At 47.9% G+C, this 12852-nt stretch overlaps 2 protein-coding genes across 2 annotated transcripts; both read left to right on the plus strand.

Annotated features, from left to right (window-relative positions):
- The first annotated feature begins 326 nt into the window (after positions 1-326).
- On the plus strand, positions 327-2427 carry LOC138232967 (zona pellucida sperm-binding protein 3-like). Its single transcript, XM_069186597.1, has 9 exons — positions 327-718; positions 789-907; positions 983-1086; positions 1185-1362; positions 1444-1561; positions 1677-1762; positions 1844-1962; positions 2064-2189; positions 2276-2427. Exons 1-9 carry the CDS (start codon positions 356-358, stop codon positions 2389-2391), a joined length of 1329 nt encoding a protein of 442 aa, XP_069042698.1. The 5' UTR covers positions 327-355; the 3' UTR covers positions 2392-2427.
- A 2003-nt stretch (positions 2428-4430) lies between these two features.
- LOC138237820 (zona pellucida sperm-binding protein 4-like) lies at positions 4431-6415 on the plus strand. The gene is made up of 9 exons (XM_069187671.1): positions 4431-4685; positions 4761-4948; positions 5026-5123; positions 5198-5325; positions 5403-5592; positions 5680-5827; positions 5904-5979; positions 6061-6183; positions 6263-6415. The coding sequence occupies exons 1-9, from the start codon at positions 4484-4486 to the stop codon at positions 6397-6399; spliced, it is 1290 nt and encodes a 429-aa protein (XP_069043772.1). The 5' UTR covers positions 4431-4483; the 3' UTR covers positions 6400-6415.
- The last annotated feature ends 6437 nt before the right edge of the window (positions 6416-12852 follow it).

The following is a 12852-nucleotide window of genomic DNA, read 5'->3' on the forward strand; positions in this document are numbered from 1 at the left end:
TCTGAATCTCTTTTTCTCGTGCTTCTATTTAATGTGGCACTATGCACTGGGATAGGGGAATGCTGTTCACAAGCCAATAGCTTGTGTCGTGAAAACGCTGAAGGGGTGCCAAAATCGTTTTCGAACTTCAAGCTAACTTTACCCCGGTGTTTAACCGTAAGTATTCACTGTAAACAATGAGCCGTCTATTCAATATCCTGTCCTCCTGCGTGTGAGCTGACAGAGTTCGGGTCCTCGTGAAAATCTTCACTCCGCGAACCTGAACGTCATCACGTGCGAAAGTCTCGGTGGCTTTAAAAAGAAGGAGCTCGCAAACAGCAGGCATCGTGGTTTTGCGAGTTGTTTTCATTTCAAGATGTGCTTTTCTAGTGGTCTTGCCTTTCGGCTGTTGACCTTGCTGTTCCTCGCAGTTCTGTGTGATGCTGCGCAATGGCGCGCCCGCGCTAACGTCCAATCCGGCATCAGGCGCAAGGGGGTCGCCTTTCTGGACTCGCCTCTGCTGCCACGGCAGCAGAAGCAGCAGGTTATCCGGGCTGTGTCGGCGCAGTGCGGGGAGAGTACGATCGTGGTGCAGGTCAAGACAGACCTGTTCGGCACCGGGCAGCTGATCAACGCTTCGGATCTCAGCCTGGGAGACTGTGCGGTCACCCGGCAGGACACCGCGGCGCAGCTCCTGATCTTCGAGGCTGAGCTGCAGGCGTGTCGCAGTGTGCTGAGTGTAAGTGGTTCTGCCGTTGGGCAGCTTCGGGTTCTCGGCAGTTGGGTGACTGGATCTGTGATCTGTCTAGACCGTGGACGAGCAACTGGTGTACAGCTTCTCTCTCAACTACACCCCGAAGCCGCTGGCCAACACCCCCATAGTGAGAACAAATGGCGCCGTTGTGGGTATCGAGTGTCAGTACATGAGGTGAGTCCTGGAGGAGCAGCAGGGCTGCCTGCCTGGAGCTTGACTCCCTGCTGACACCTGCCTCCTGTGTGCTAGGCTCCACAATGTGAGCAGCAATGCCCTGAAGCCCACCTGGGTCCCCTACACCTCCACCAAGTCTGCTGAGGATCTGCTGGACTTCTCCCTGAGCCTCATGAGTGGTAGGTCTCCCCTGAGATGAAGCACGGTGTGACTGTACAGCCAGTGCAGTTGGATCGATGGGATCTGTGCTTGAGATTGGGGTTCCTTTCCCATCCAGGTGACTGGCGCTCCCAGAGGTCCTCCAATGTGTTCTACCTGGGGGACGTCCTGAACATCGAAGCCTCCGTCACCCAGGCCAACCACCAGCCCCTTCGGCTCTTTGTGGACAGCTGCGTGGCCACCTTGGTCCCTGACCAGACCTCCACCCCCAGCTACTCCTTCATTGAGAACAAAGGGTGGGTGTGACCTCGGGTGGCTTGAGCTAGTGAATACTGCCTGCCGTCTCTCCAGTTCTACACTGCCTTCTCTCCTTTCAGGTGCCTGACTGACGCCAAATCCACAGGCTCCAGCTCGCAGTTCATGCCAAGAACCCAGGACACCAAGCTGCAGATGAAGCTGGATGCCTTCAGGTTCTATCAGGATGCCAGGAGCTCAGTGAGTACTTGATCCTTCTGCTTTTATGGGTTTGTGAAGGTTGTGGAACAGCATTTCCATTACAAGCCCCAGATGGAGGCCTGGGTGTAGCTTGATCCACTCGTGCTCTTGGCAGATCTACATCACCTGCCACCTGAAGGTGACTCCTGCTTCCCAGAGTGTGGACTCCCTGAACAAGGACTGCTACACTGAGGGCAGCAGGTCAGTGAGGAGGCAGGGGGCTGCTGTGTCCAGCTGGTGCTCAGGTGAGGGAGCTGCTCTGACCCTGTGTCCCTGCTGTAGGTGGAGATCAGTGGATGGGAGTGACGAGGTCTGCAGCTGCTGTGACTCGAGCTGTGTGCCAAGTGTACGATCCAGGTATTGGGGTGGCAGGAGCAGGAGGGACCTGGCTTCTACAGGGGGTAAGGCACCCTTGCTCTGCCGCTCATGGCATGGATCTCCTCGGGAAAGTGGGGGTCAAGCAGTGTGGTCTACAGCCAGGCTTGTCCTGCTCTTGTTGCAGCTCCTGAGTGGGAAGCTGATGCCACTGTTGGTCCCGTGTTTGTGCTGCAAGAGCAGGTTGCTGAGAGGCCAGTGGAGGCAGAAGGCCAGAGCTCCCAGCTAAGAGCAGAGGAGGGCAAGTCCACAGGTACTGGCAGGAGGTGCTGTCATGTCGGCTGGCCCCTCTCTGTGGCAGTGCCCACTTGCTGAGGCTCCTCTGTGCTTTCTTTCCAGGCCTGCCTGTGGAGGCTGTGATCCTGGCTGGTGTGGTGACTGCGGTGGGGCTGGTCTCTGCTGCTCTGCTGGGGACAGTCCTGCGCAGGAGGAAGCAACACAAACCCATGAACTGACTTGATGTGAATGAGCAATAAACTGGTTGCAAAGGGTCTCTTGTCATGAGCTGCTTCTTGCTGTGCTGGAGGGGGGATCTGTATGGGTTGGGTATGAATGCTGTGCTGTCTGAGGCTATGGCCACTCTTCTTACAGCTCCTCCAGCAGACTCTACCTGCGGTTTGGAAGAACACCAGCTGTTCCTGTGGGAGTCTCAGGCTTGTTCCTTAGTATCTGCTCAATGGCAGAAGAGCAGGGACATCAAATCGGGGGGAACAACAGCTGCCCTTTCAAGCTTGCCTGGAGGAGAGTCCCACTAGTGCAGGAGCACTTATGCCATCTCCACCTTAGCCTTGGAGAGAGGATTTTAGGGCTGTTCATCTATTGAGGAGAAGATGTTGAACATACACCTATTAAATGCATACCTTAGGTGCACAAATATGGTCCTTAATTTGTCTAGAATGAAATTCTAATGTATATGAGCATTATACATAAATGGTTGGAGATCTAGCATACAGATCCCTTTATTGGACATCAAAGGTGGGTGTAAAGACCCAGCCGAGAGCGTTTCAGTATTTTTACGTATAGCCGTATTTTCCCTGTACCGTGTATGTACGTATATTGGACGAATCCATGTCCCTTTGGGCAGTAGAACATGGGATTAAAATGTAGGAATTTCTGTGAAACTACATGGGGACGCTAGGGACCGAAATTGTCGGACCGTCAGTGCTGGTAGCGATTGTTCCTGCCCTTCCCAGGAGCAGTAGAATTTTACTCACAAACGGGTATCGTATTATCCAGCTTCATACCGGTCACAAGGAAACGAATGTTTCTTTCACAAGGGAAGAGACCCGGTATTCTAGCGGTTTTGTCGACCCAGTCTTCCCCCGGGGTTTCAGCACAAAACGCTGAACTCGCGGCTTTAACCTCCGCTGGCCGGGAGAGTCGCCTGGCCCCTGTCACAGCCGCCGCGTGTTTTTCTAGCGCTCTTTCAAGAAAACATTCGCGCCAAACCAGTGGACGAATTCATGTTGAAATATTCTTACATCTCACTTTTCTGCTCGTTGGGGAGAGTAAAAACGATGTTTAGTAATACAGCGCAAAAACGCAGTATAATGTACTCTGCGTCTTTTCTGTTCAAATTCAAATGAACGTTAATAAGTTAAACGCCTGGCCTAAAACATTATCAATTGACGATTATAAATGAATTATAGAAATAAAGGTAGAGCCAAATCGATCATTTAGGAGAAGTCTTCATTGATTGCAAAAGTTATGATGTCCTCATTTTTTCCTCAGATGTTAAGACTTGTTAAAATGAAAAAAAAACTTTTAAAAATAGGGCTATATTTTTTTTCCTTGTTTGCCAATATGGAAGAGAAAGAGCATCCCTGCAAGTGTTTAAAAGTTTACTAAGAAGATTAATAAAAATTAGAGTTTAAATTGATTTTTGATTAGGAAAAGTAATAAAGATTCATTACTTTGGAGGCATGTGTCGAGTGTCGATGTTCGTCCCCACGTCCTCTTTCTTGAAAAACAAAATATGGTTACCCTAACAGACGCCATAAATTAGTTTTGAGTCAGATACATTAGTCTAACCCGCATGATATCTAATCTGCAATGCCAGAGTCTACGCGAAAAAGGGAAAAACAGAACAACATTTCAAAACTGCACACTCTCCCGCTAATAGCGAGTTAGCTAAAAGCAAAAAGAAAAGTGGAAAAACAAAAATCTCAGCTAGCGGCAGTCGGATTTCACGAGGCCTAATACAAAAGGGAAAGCGGCAATCATCGCTACGTCTGGCTAAACACAACAAGTCATTCAGGGATCGAGACGAGGTCATCACTAAAAGAAGCAATAGACGCCACACACATTTAGTTTTGAGTCGGAGACCTAGGTCTAACGCGCGTGATAGCTCGTTCCAGTCGAACAGGACGCTCCGTGATTAATCAGCTGAGTCTGACGACCCTCTGAGTGTCCGAAATCCTCGTGCGCGCGCTCCGGCCCTACAGCCCTCCAATCGCCACCCTCAGCCGATGAGGGCGCAGCGAGTATTTCAGGAGCTGAGCGCCGCTTGTTTGCAGTTCCTCGGCGAGTTTCACGGTGGAGAAGTTCATGATCAGAGGGAGGATGGGGTTGTACAGTGTGTTGTTTTTGCTGGTGTTGGATTGGTCTGTAGCTCAGGTTCAGAAGTGCCTGGTTAATGACGGTGATAAGATAGCATGTGGTAACTTGACTATCGGTAAAAGCGACTGTGAAGCTAAAAATTGCTGCTTTGATCCGTCCGGCCAAAATCGCTGTTACTATGGGAATGAAGGTGGGTTTTGGGATCTTGAGCGTCTTCTATGATGAGCTTAACAGGCTTGGTTTACCAGCTCTTGCTTTCCTCCAGTGACTGTCCAGTGCACCAGGGATGGCCAGTTTGTGGTGGTCGTGTCCAAGAATGCCACCAGCCCTCAGCTGAGCCTGGATTCAGTCAGCCTGCAAGGGGGCAGGAGTGCCCCCTGTGGCCCTGTTAGCACCACTGCTGGCTTTGCCATGTTCCAGTTCCCAGTCAGTGCCTGTGGCACCAGCATGAAGGTGAGGGGCTTGATCCTTCAGCTGAGGATGTTGTTCCTGTGGTGATTCCTGACCTTGTTCATGTGTCCTTCCTCCAGACTGAAGGTGGTGCTGTGGTGTATGAGAACATGATGTCCTCAACATTTGCTGTGATTGGGGGACCTGCTGGCTCCATCACAAGGGACAGTTTCTACAAGTGAGTGAGCAGCTGCTGCTTCCCACAGTGCTCTGGTCTTGCTGGATCCCATGACTGCCTGCTTCTCTCTCCAGGCTGTTCTTCCAGTGCAGGTATGCAGACGATGACCTTGTTCCAGTGCGGGCTGTGGTCTACACGGTCTCCCCACCCCTTCCGGCAGTGTCTCCAGGACCTCTCCGTGTGGAGCTCAGGATTGCCAGAGGTAGCTGTCGGGCCTTGGGCTGTGTGAGCCGAGTGTGTGGGGCTTCTGCTGAACCCCGCTGCTGCTCTTGTCCTCAGGAGAGCTGTATGACTCCTACTACAGTGACCTGGACTACCCTGTGACCAAGGTGCTGCAGGATCCTGTGTATGTGGAGGTCCACATCTTGAGCAGGACTGACCCCAACATTGTCCTGACCCTGGGGGACTGCTGGGCCACTTCCACTCCCAGTCCTCTCAGCCAGCCCAGCTGGAGCCTTCTGGTTGCTGGGTAATCTGACCCCTGTGGCTCCGACTGGCTTGTCTCGGTAGTGTCCCCTTGTGGCAGGGCTCACCCTCCCTGTTGCTGTCCTTGCAGGTGTCCCTATGGAGGTGACAACTACCAGACCACCTTGATCCCCGTGGGTGGCCCCTCAGGGCTGCCGTACCCAATGCACTACCAGCGCTTCATGATTCAGATGTTCACTTTTGTGGATCCTGCCTCTCAGGTTCCTCTGAAGGAGAAGGTAGGGAGCAGCTTGTGGGGAAGGAGGTGGTGGCTGGTCCTGGGCTGTGCAGTGACCCTTGCTGTACTCTCTCCAGGTGTTCATCCACTGTAGTGCAGCAGTGTGCCAGCCGACCGCTACTGACCGCTGTGTGCCCACCTGTGGCAGGAGGAGTGAGTTCTCTGGGGACAGGGCGGTTGTGCGCCAGTCAGCTGTGTATCCTTTCCTGATGCTGTTGTCCTGTCCTCTTGCAGGAAGAGCTGTTGCTCGAGTGGCAGAGGACTCCTCCAGAGAAACTGTGCTGGTGTCCAGTGGGGAAGTGATCCTGGTTGGATCTGAGCTTCCAGCTCTGGGTCAGCTGGATTCCCATCCTGAAGGTGAGGGAGGGGGATGGAGGCTGAGTGTCTGATCCTGTTCCCTGTGTCTGACCCCTCACTAAAGCTCTTCTCTCCACAGCACCCCGGTTCCTGAGCTATGGGCTGCTGGTAGTAGCTGCCTCCACTGTGCTTGTGGTCTGTTCTCTGGTGTTGGTGGCTGTGTGGAGATCTAGACCTCGCATCCAGAATACCAAGCCTAATCTGGAGTATGAATAAAGGCCTTGTTCTGAACTCCCTTGTGTACTCTTTTTGTATGCTTCCCTCTTCTGTCAGCATTAAGTGCTGTAGTTCAGTGTCTATGTGAAGATGTCCCTGTAAGCCTCTTCAATGGCCGTGTTTTTCCATCTTTCATAGACAAGTACTTGCACTAGTTCTTGGCCACTGCTTTTTCTTGGAGTCTGTGGTCTTAATGATATTCCTTCGACTGGCCTGGATTCTAATTGACTGCACTTTGGGGGAGGGGGGAAATACCTATAGGGCTCATAACCAATTCCTCTTTCATCTCTCCAGCCCTCGGGCGCAAGTTGACAAACTTGCTCCCTCTCCCTTCTGAGTGAGTTCAGCCAATGCCCTCCTGTTCTAGTTCTTTAGAACAACACACCAGGACCCAGGCAGCCAAACATTTCTAGTTTGATTACAATTAGTTTTTCCTTCAGCTACTTGGCAAAGGAAAAATTAAACCATGATTTAACTGGGGGACTAGTGCTGTGCATGAACAAGATGATTGTGACTTTCACCCAGTTCTCTACAGCCCGCCTCCAATAAAAGTGGTGGAGATGAGCCAGTTCCTAGCATAACTGAACATATACACTAGGCAGGAGTCCAACCCAATAGACACTCTTCAGATCAGTCCAGCTCTCTAAATCGATTTCAAATGACAATGTGTGTGTGTGTGCTATCGTGAAGACTTAAAGTAAAGCCATTCGTGTTTTCCACTGTAGAAGACTGACTCCTGAAGTCCCCACAACCAACATTTCAGCTGGGGGACAAAACACGTGTCGTCACTGCCCACAGATCTGGAGAAGGAAATACTGTATCACTACGAGTTTGTCTTTTCACTAGAGGGACACATTAAAGCCACGAAATATCTCATTTTCGGTAAATTCATTGAAATCATTTGTGCAAACCTTTCCCACATAATCAATAATGAGATCTTATGATGTACTGTGTGTAAAGTGAGACGTGTTCGGACCAGGTCTTATCTTTTCTCACTAGTTCACCTCTGATCAGATCATTCTTAACATCTGGTGGCCAGCAGGCAAAAGCTCTAACAGGAAATATTAGACGCACGTACCGCAAAATACAGCCAGTGTCCTAGTGTAACTGACCGACCGGGGTAAAGTTAGCTCGAAGTTCGAAAACGATTTTGGCACGCCTGTAGCGCTTTCACAAAACCTCTTAGAGTTGCGAGAATGCTTGTTTTGTGTATAAAATACATTGTGGATGCTTTCTCAGCCTTTACTTTTTCGATTTTATGACATTTTTTTGACCATGCACGAATATTCTTTTGTCCATATCTTCGCAATGGAAGCACAGAACGCCGTCAAACCAAATGCATTTTAAAGACCACGACTTGTGGATATTTCCATAGCCTTTACATCAAACTATCAGTGAGCTAATTATATTTTTTTATGACCATAGGAAGCAGAACAGCGCAGTCTCCCATTACCCAGACTGTAAGCACGGGAATAAAGCTTTGTTTGATTTCTGAAACCCTTTCTGTATGTCCTGTTTTCATTCAGGTAAGGGTCAACTATATTCACAATACTGACAGCAGGAAGATTAAAATATTCTTTTCTCAGCAGCTTATTAAAAACAGCTCCCATTATGTTCAAACCGATTTTTTACACAGAACAATGACACAGCTTTGCATTCTGAATCTCTTTTTCTCATGCTTTTATTTAATATGGCACAATGCACTGGGATAGGGGTATTCTGTTCACAAACCAATAGCATTTAAACCACAGCACCCACAATGCAGCAGGTCCTCTGACTTTTCCCAGCTTTGTTTTGGGTTGTGGAACCTTTCTTTATATTTTTTAGGATTTTCTGAAGATAACACTACAGGTAATACACTGGGATAGGTGGGTCATCTTCATGGCTCAATAGCATTTCAAATACAGCACCCACACTGTTGAAACCAAGTGTTTTACACACCAGACAGGCCCTCTAACTTTATATAACCTTGCTGTGGCTGTGGCCCCTTTCTTTAATTTTTTATGATTTTTTGAAGATAACACTACAGGTAATACACTGGGATAGGTGGGTCGTCTTCATGGCTCAATAGCATTTCAAATACAGCACCCACACTGCTGAAACCAAGTGTTTTACACACCAGACAGGCCCCAGAACCTCGTACAACCTTACTGTGGCTGTGGCTCCTTTCTTTATTTTGTAATGAGTTTCTGAAGATAACACTACAGGTAATACACTGGGACAGGTGGGTCATCTTCATGGCTCAATAGCATTTCAAATACAACACCCACACTGCTGAAACCAAGTGTTTTACACACCAGACAGGCCCCCAAACCTCATACAACCTTGCTGTGGCTGTGGCCCCTTTCTTTATTTTTTTATGATTTTCTGAAGATAACACTACAGGTAACACAGTGCGATAGGTGGGTAGTCTTCATGGCTCAATAGCATTTCAAATACAACAACCACACTGCTGAAACCAAGTGTTTTACACACCACACAGGTCCCCTAACCTTATACAACCTTTCTGTGGTTGTGGCCCCTTTATTTATTTTTTTAATAAGAATTTTAGTTTTTCAATATGGCACCATTAGAGAGGCGGTACATGGGGATTGGGGGTGCTATTCATGAGTCAATAGCTCTTCAAGCACAACAGCCACAGTGCTGCAACCAGGTGTTTTACACCAGACATTTCCCCTAACCTTATACAACCTTGCTTTGAGTTGTGGAACATTTCTTTATTTTTTAATGTTTGTTTTGACTGTAATCAAGTGTTGTGCTCACTAGGCAGGCCTCCTGACCTTTCACAGTCATGCTTTGTTGTGTGCAACTTTAATTATCTTTTTAGGATTTTTTGAACATGGCAACTTCCACCGAGACGGGTGGGGGGTGTGGGGGTGCTCTTCAATAGCTTTTTCATCTATACACACAAACGGATGTAACCAAGACACTCAGAACCTGTCACGCAGGGGCTGACTGCTGAGGATAGGGATCCAATGCGGTGCCCTTGGTAGGGTTGGCGCGAGACGCAGGCGTAGTCGGAGTAAACAGGCAGGGGCCCGAGTCCGGGAAGGCGTAGTACAGGCGTAGGCACAGAATCGACAGGCGAAGGCGTAGTCGAGGGACTGGCAGGGGCCCGAGTCCGGGAAGGCGTAGAAGTTGCGTCGGTAGACAGAGGCGTAAATGAAGAGACAGGCTGGGGTCAGGATCCGAGAAAGCGTAAAACAGGCGAAGGTACAAAATCGAGTGGCTAAAGCAGTTGTCGGAAAAGCGGGGTCGAGGTCCAGGGGAGAAGTCATAGTAAGGCAAAGGCGTAGTTAGTAGGTAAGCTCCGGGAGAGAATCTCAATCGTGAGCAATGACCGGGGGACAGATGAGGGTTTAAGTAGAGGACTGATTGACATGTGCACGTTTGGTATGGGGAGAGCTCGAGGGAATGCGGGAGCGCTTGCCTGCGTGAGGGAGATTCATGACAGAACCAACAGAATCAACCTGAACTCATAGAAAAACAAGAATGCCCCCGAGACACCTGAATCCCCCTCCTGGACCACTCTGGTATCAACACCCCCAAACCCATCCATACCAGCTAACAAGATTCAGAATCGGTGCAACCCTCCAACCTGGACCAAGAGCAGGATGGGACAAGAACCTGCACCACACTACGTACACAGGTTTGTATTTTTGGCTGAAGATGAAAATGTCTAACATAGATTGTTTTGGTTCTAGCAAACAATAAAAATAGTTGTTAAAATCCAAACACACATAATGAGATCAGTCTCTGTCAGTATGTGTAACATTCTGGGTCTGGGCTCCTCTGTATTTGGGCTAAAGAGAGTTCAACAACATTTATTAAATGCACTGACATCATAATCTGACAAGATCCATTGTTTAGGGGAGACTTGACCACCCACTGTCCCCCTGGTATCGTGAAGCTCATTGTCCTTTAGCTTTTCAAAACCAGAATCACTTGGGACTCCGGGGGGATCGGTGTATGCAAAATATGAATTCCTTATGCAAGAAATTGTATATGGTCAATATAGCGATCATATCTTATCAGCAGATGGTAATCTCCAAGGAACAAGTAATAGGTTTATTCCACGCTGAAAAATGATCAAATGATTGATGAACCCAAGTGATTTGAAAGAAATGTTAAACAACTCAAAGCGAGGTTGTATAAGGTTAGGGGAGCTGTCTGGTGTGTAAAACACCTGGTTGCAGCACTGTGGCTGTTGTGCTTGAAGAGCTATTGACTCATGAAGAGCACGATGTACTATCCCCATGTACCGCCTGTCTAATGGTGCCATATTGAAAAACTCATAAAAAAATAAAGAAAGGGGCCACAACCACAGCAAGGTTGTATAAGGTTCTGGGGGTTGTCTGGTGTGTAAAACACCTGGTTTCAGCAGTGTGGCTGTTGTATTTGAAATGCTATTGAGCCATGAAGATGACCCACCTGTCCCAGTGTATTACCTGTAGTGTAATCTTCAGAAAATCATAAAAAATTAAAGAAAGGGGCCACAGCCACAGCAAGGTTGTACGAGGTCCGGGGGCCTGTCTGGTGTGTAAAACACTTGGTTTCAGCAGAGTGGGTGCTGTATTTGAAATGCTATTGAGCCGTGAAGACGACCCACCTGTCCCAGTGTATTACCTGTAGTGTTATCTTCAGAAAATCATTACAAAATAAAGAAAGGGGCCACAGCCACAGTAAGGTTGTATGAGGTTTGGGGGCCTGTCTGGTGTGTAAAACACTTGGTTTCAGCAGAGTGGGTGCTGTATTTGAAATGCTATTGAGCCGTGAAGACGACCCACCTGTCCCAGTGTATTACCTGTAGTGTTATCTTCAGAAACTCATTACAAAATAAAGAAAGGGGCCACAGCCACAGTAAGGTTGTATGAGGTTCGGGGGCCTGTCTGGTGTGTAAAACACTTGGTTTCAGCAGAGTGGGTGCTGTATTTGAAATGCTATTGAGCCATGAAGACGACCCACCCGTCCCACCTGTAGTGTTATCTTCAGAAAATCATAAAAAAATAAAGGTTCCATAACCCAAAACAAAGCTGGGAATAGTCAGATGACCTGCTTAGTGTGCAAAACACTTACCTGCAGCATTGTGGGTGCTGTGGTTTAAATGCTATTGGTTTGTGAACCAGTGCATTGTGCCACATTAAATAAAAGCAAGAGAAAAAGAGATTCAGAACACAAAGCTGTGTCAGTGTTCTGTGTAAAAAATCGGTTTGAACATCATGGGAGCTGTTTTTAATAAGCTGCTGAGTAAAGAATATTTTAATCTTCCTGCTGTCAGTAGTATTTTCAATATAGTTGACCCTTACCTGAATGAAAACAGGACGTAAAGGAAGGGTTTCAGAAATCAAACAAAGCTTTATTCCCGTGCTTACAGTCTGGGTAATTGGAGACCGCGCTGTTCTGCTTCCTATGGTCATATACGGGTTTTTCGTATGAAGCCGTATTGAACAGTATTTCTCACTTTGTGAACGTGTGCACACAGCGGTCCCCCGGGTTCCAGTTCGTGCGTAATTACGCATCGATGAAAAACCGGAGGTTTAAAAAAAGATAATTAGCTCACCGATAGATTGATGTAAAGGCTGTGGAAATATCCACAAGTCGTGGTCTTTAAAATGCTTTTGGTTTGAAGGCGTTATGTGCTTCCATTGCGGAGATATGGACAAAAGCATATTCGTGCTTGGTCAAAAAAATGTCATAAAAACGAAAAAGTAAAGGCTGAGAAAGCATCCACAATGTATTTTATACACAAAGCAAGTGTTTTTGTAACTCTAAGAGATTTCGTGAAAGCGCTACAGGCGTGCCAAAATCGTTTTCGAACTTCAAGCTAACTTTACCCCGGTAGCTGGAATGACAGTTCATGTTCCTGTTCAATCGCTGGGAAGAGTGTCTCCGTGTGTCAAGCACGAGTCCCTAAAATGTATTTACAGGACACGTTTGAAAGTGTTGACATCCGTTGGTAAAACGGGCGCACCGGCACGAAGCTCTCTTTCAAATACTGATTTATTGTGCATCGAGGAACTGCGGACAGACCTCAGCCATCAGAATGATGCCTAGACTATGTGTTGACTGGGAAAAGTAAAGAACCATGCAGCTAAACTCCGCCAGCACATTCCTCTTCATTTCTTCTTATTCTTATTCAAATGTAATCCGGCTAATAACCCGATCCGTTCTTACGAACAAAACCGATTTGTTTCGAAAGAAACGCCCAATTTGTAGAGGAACCTATGGGTCAGTTTAGGAGATAATTTTCGTTAGATACACGTTTTTTTACATATCAGGTTAAGTATATTGTGTATGCAATGAAACGAGCGTTTTACATTGCTTTGGGGGAAATGAGAGAAAATGGAATTAACTCGACGTGCGCCGCTATCCGCGGTTCATTCGCCCCGTTACAAGTCTTCAGCCAATCAGACGCCTCCGTCACACGTTCATTCGCCCCGTTACAAGTCTTCA

The sequence above is a fragment of the Lepisosteus oculatus genome, chromosome 3 (genome assembly GCF_040954835.1).
Source record: "Lepisosteus oculatus isolate fLepOcu1 chromosome 3, fLepOcu1.hap2, whole genome shotgun sequence".
NCBI classification, from domain to species: domain Eukaryota; kingdom Metazoa; phylum Chordata; class Actinopteri; order Semionotiformes; family Lepisosteidae; genus Lepisosteus; species Lepisosteus oculatus.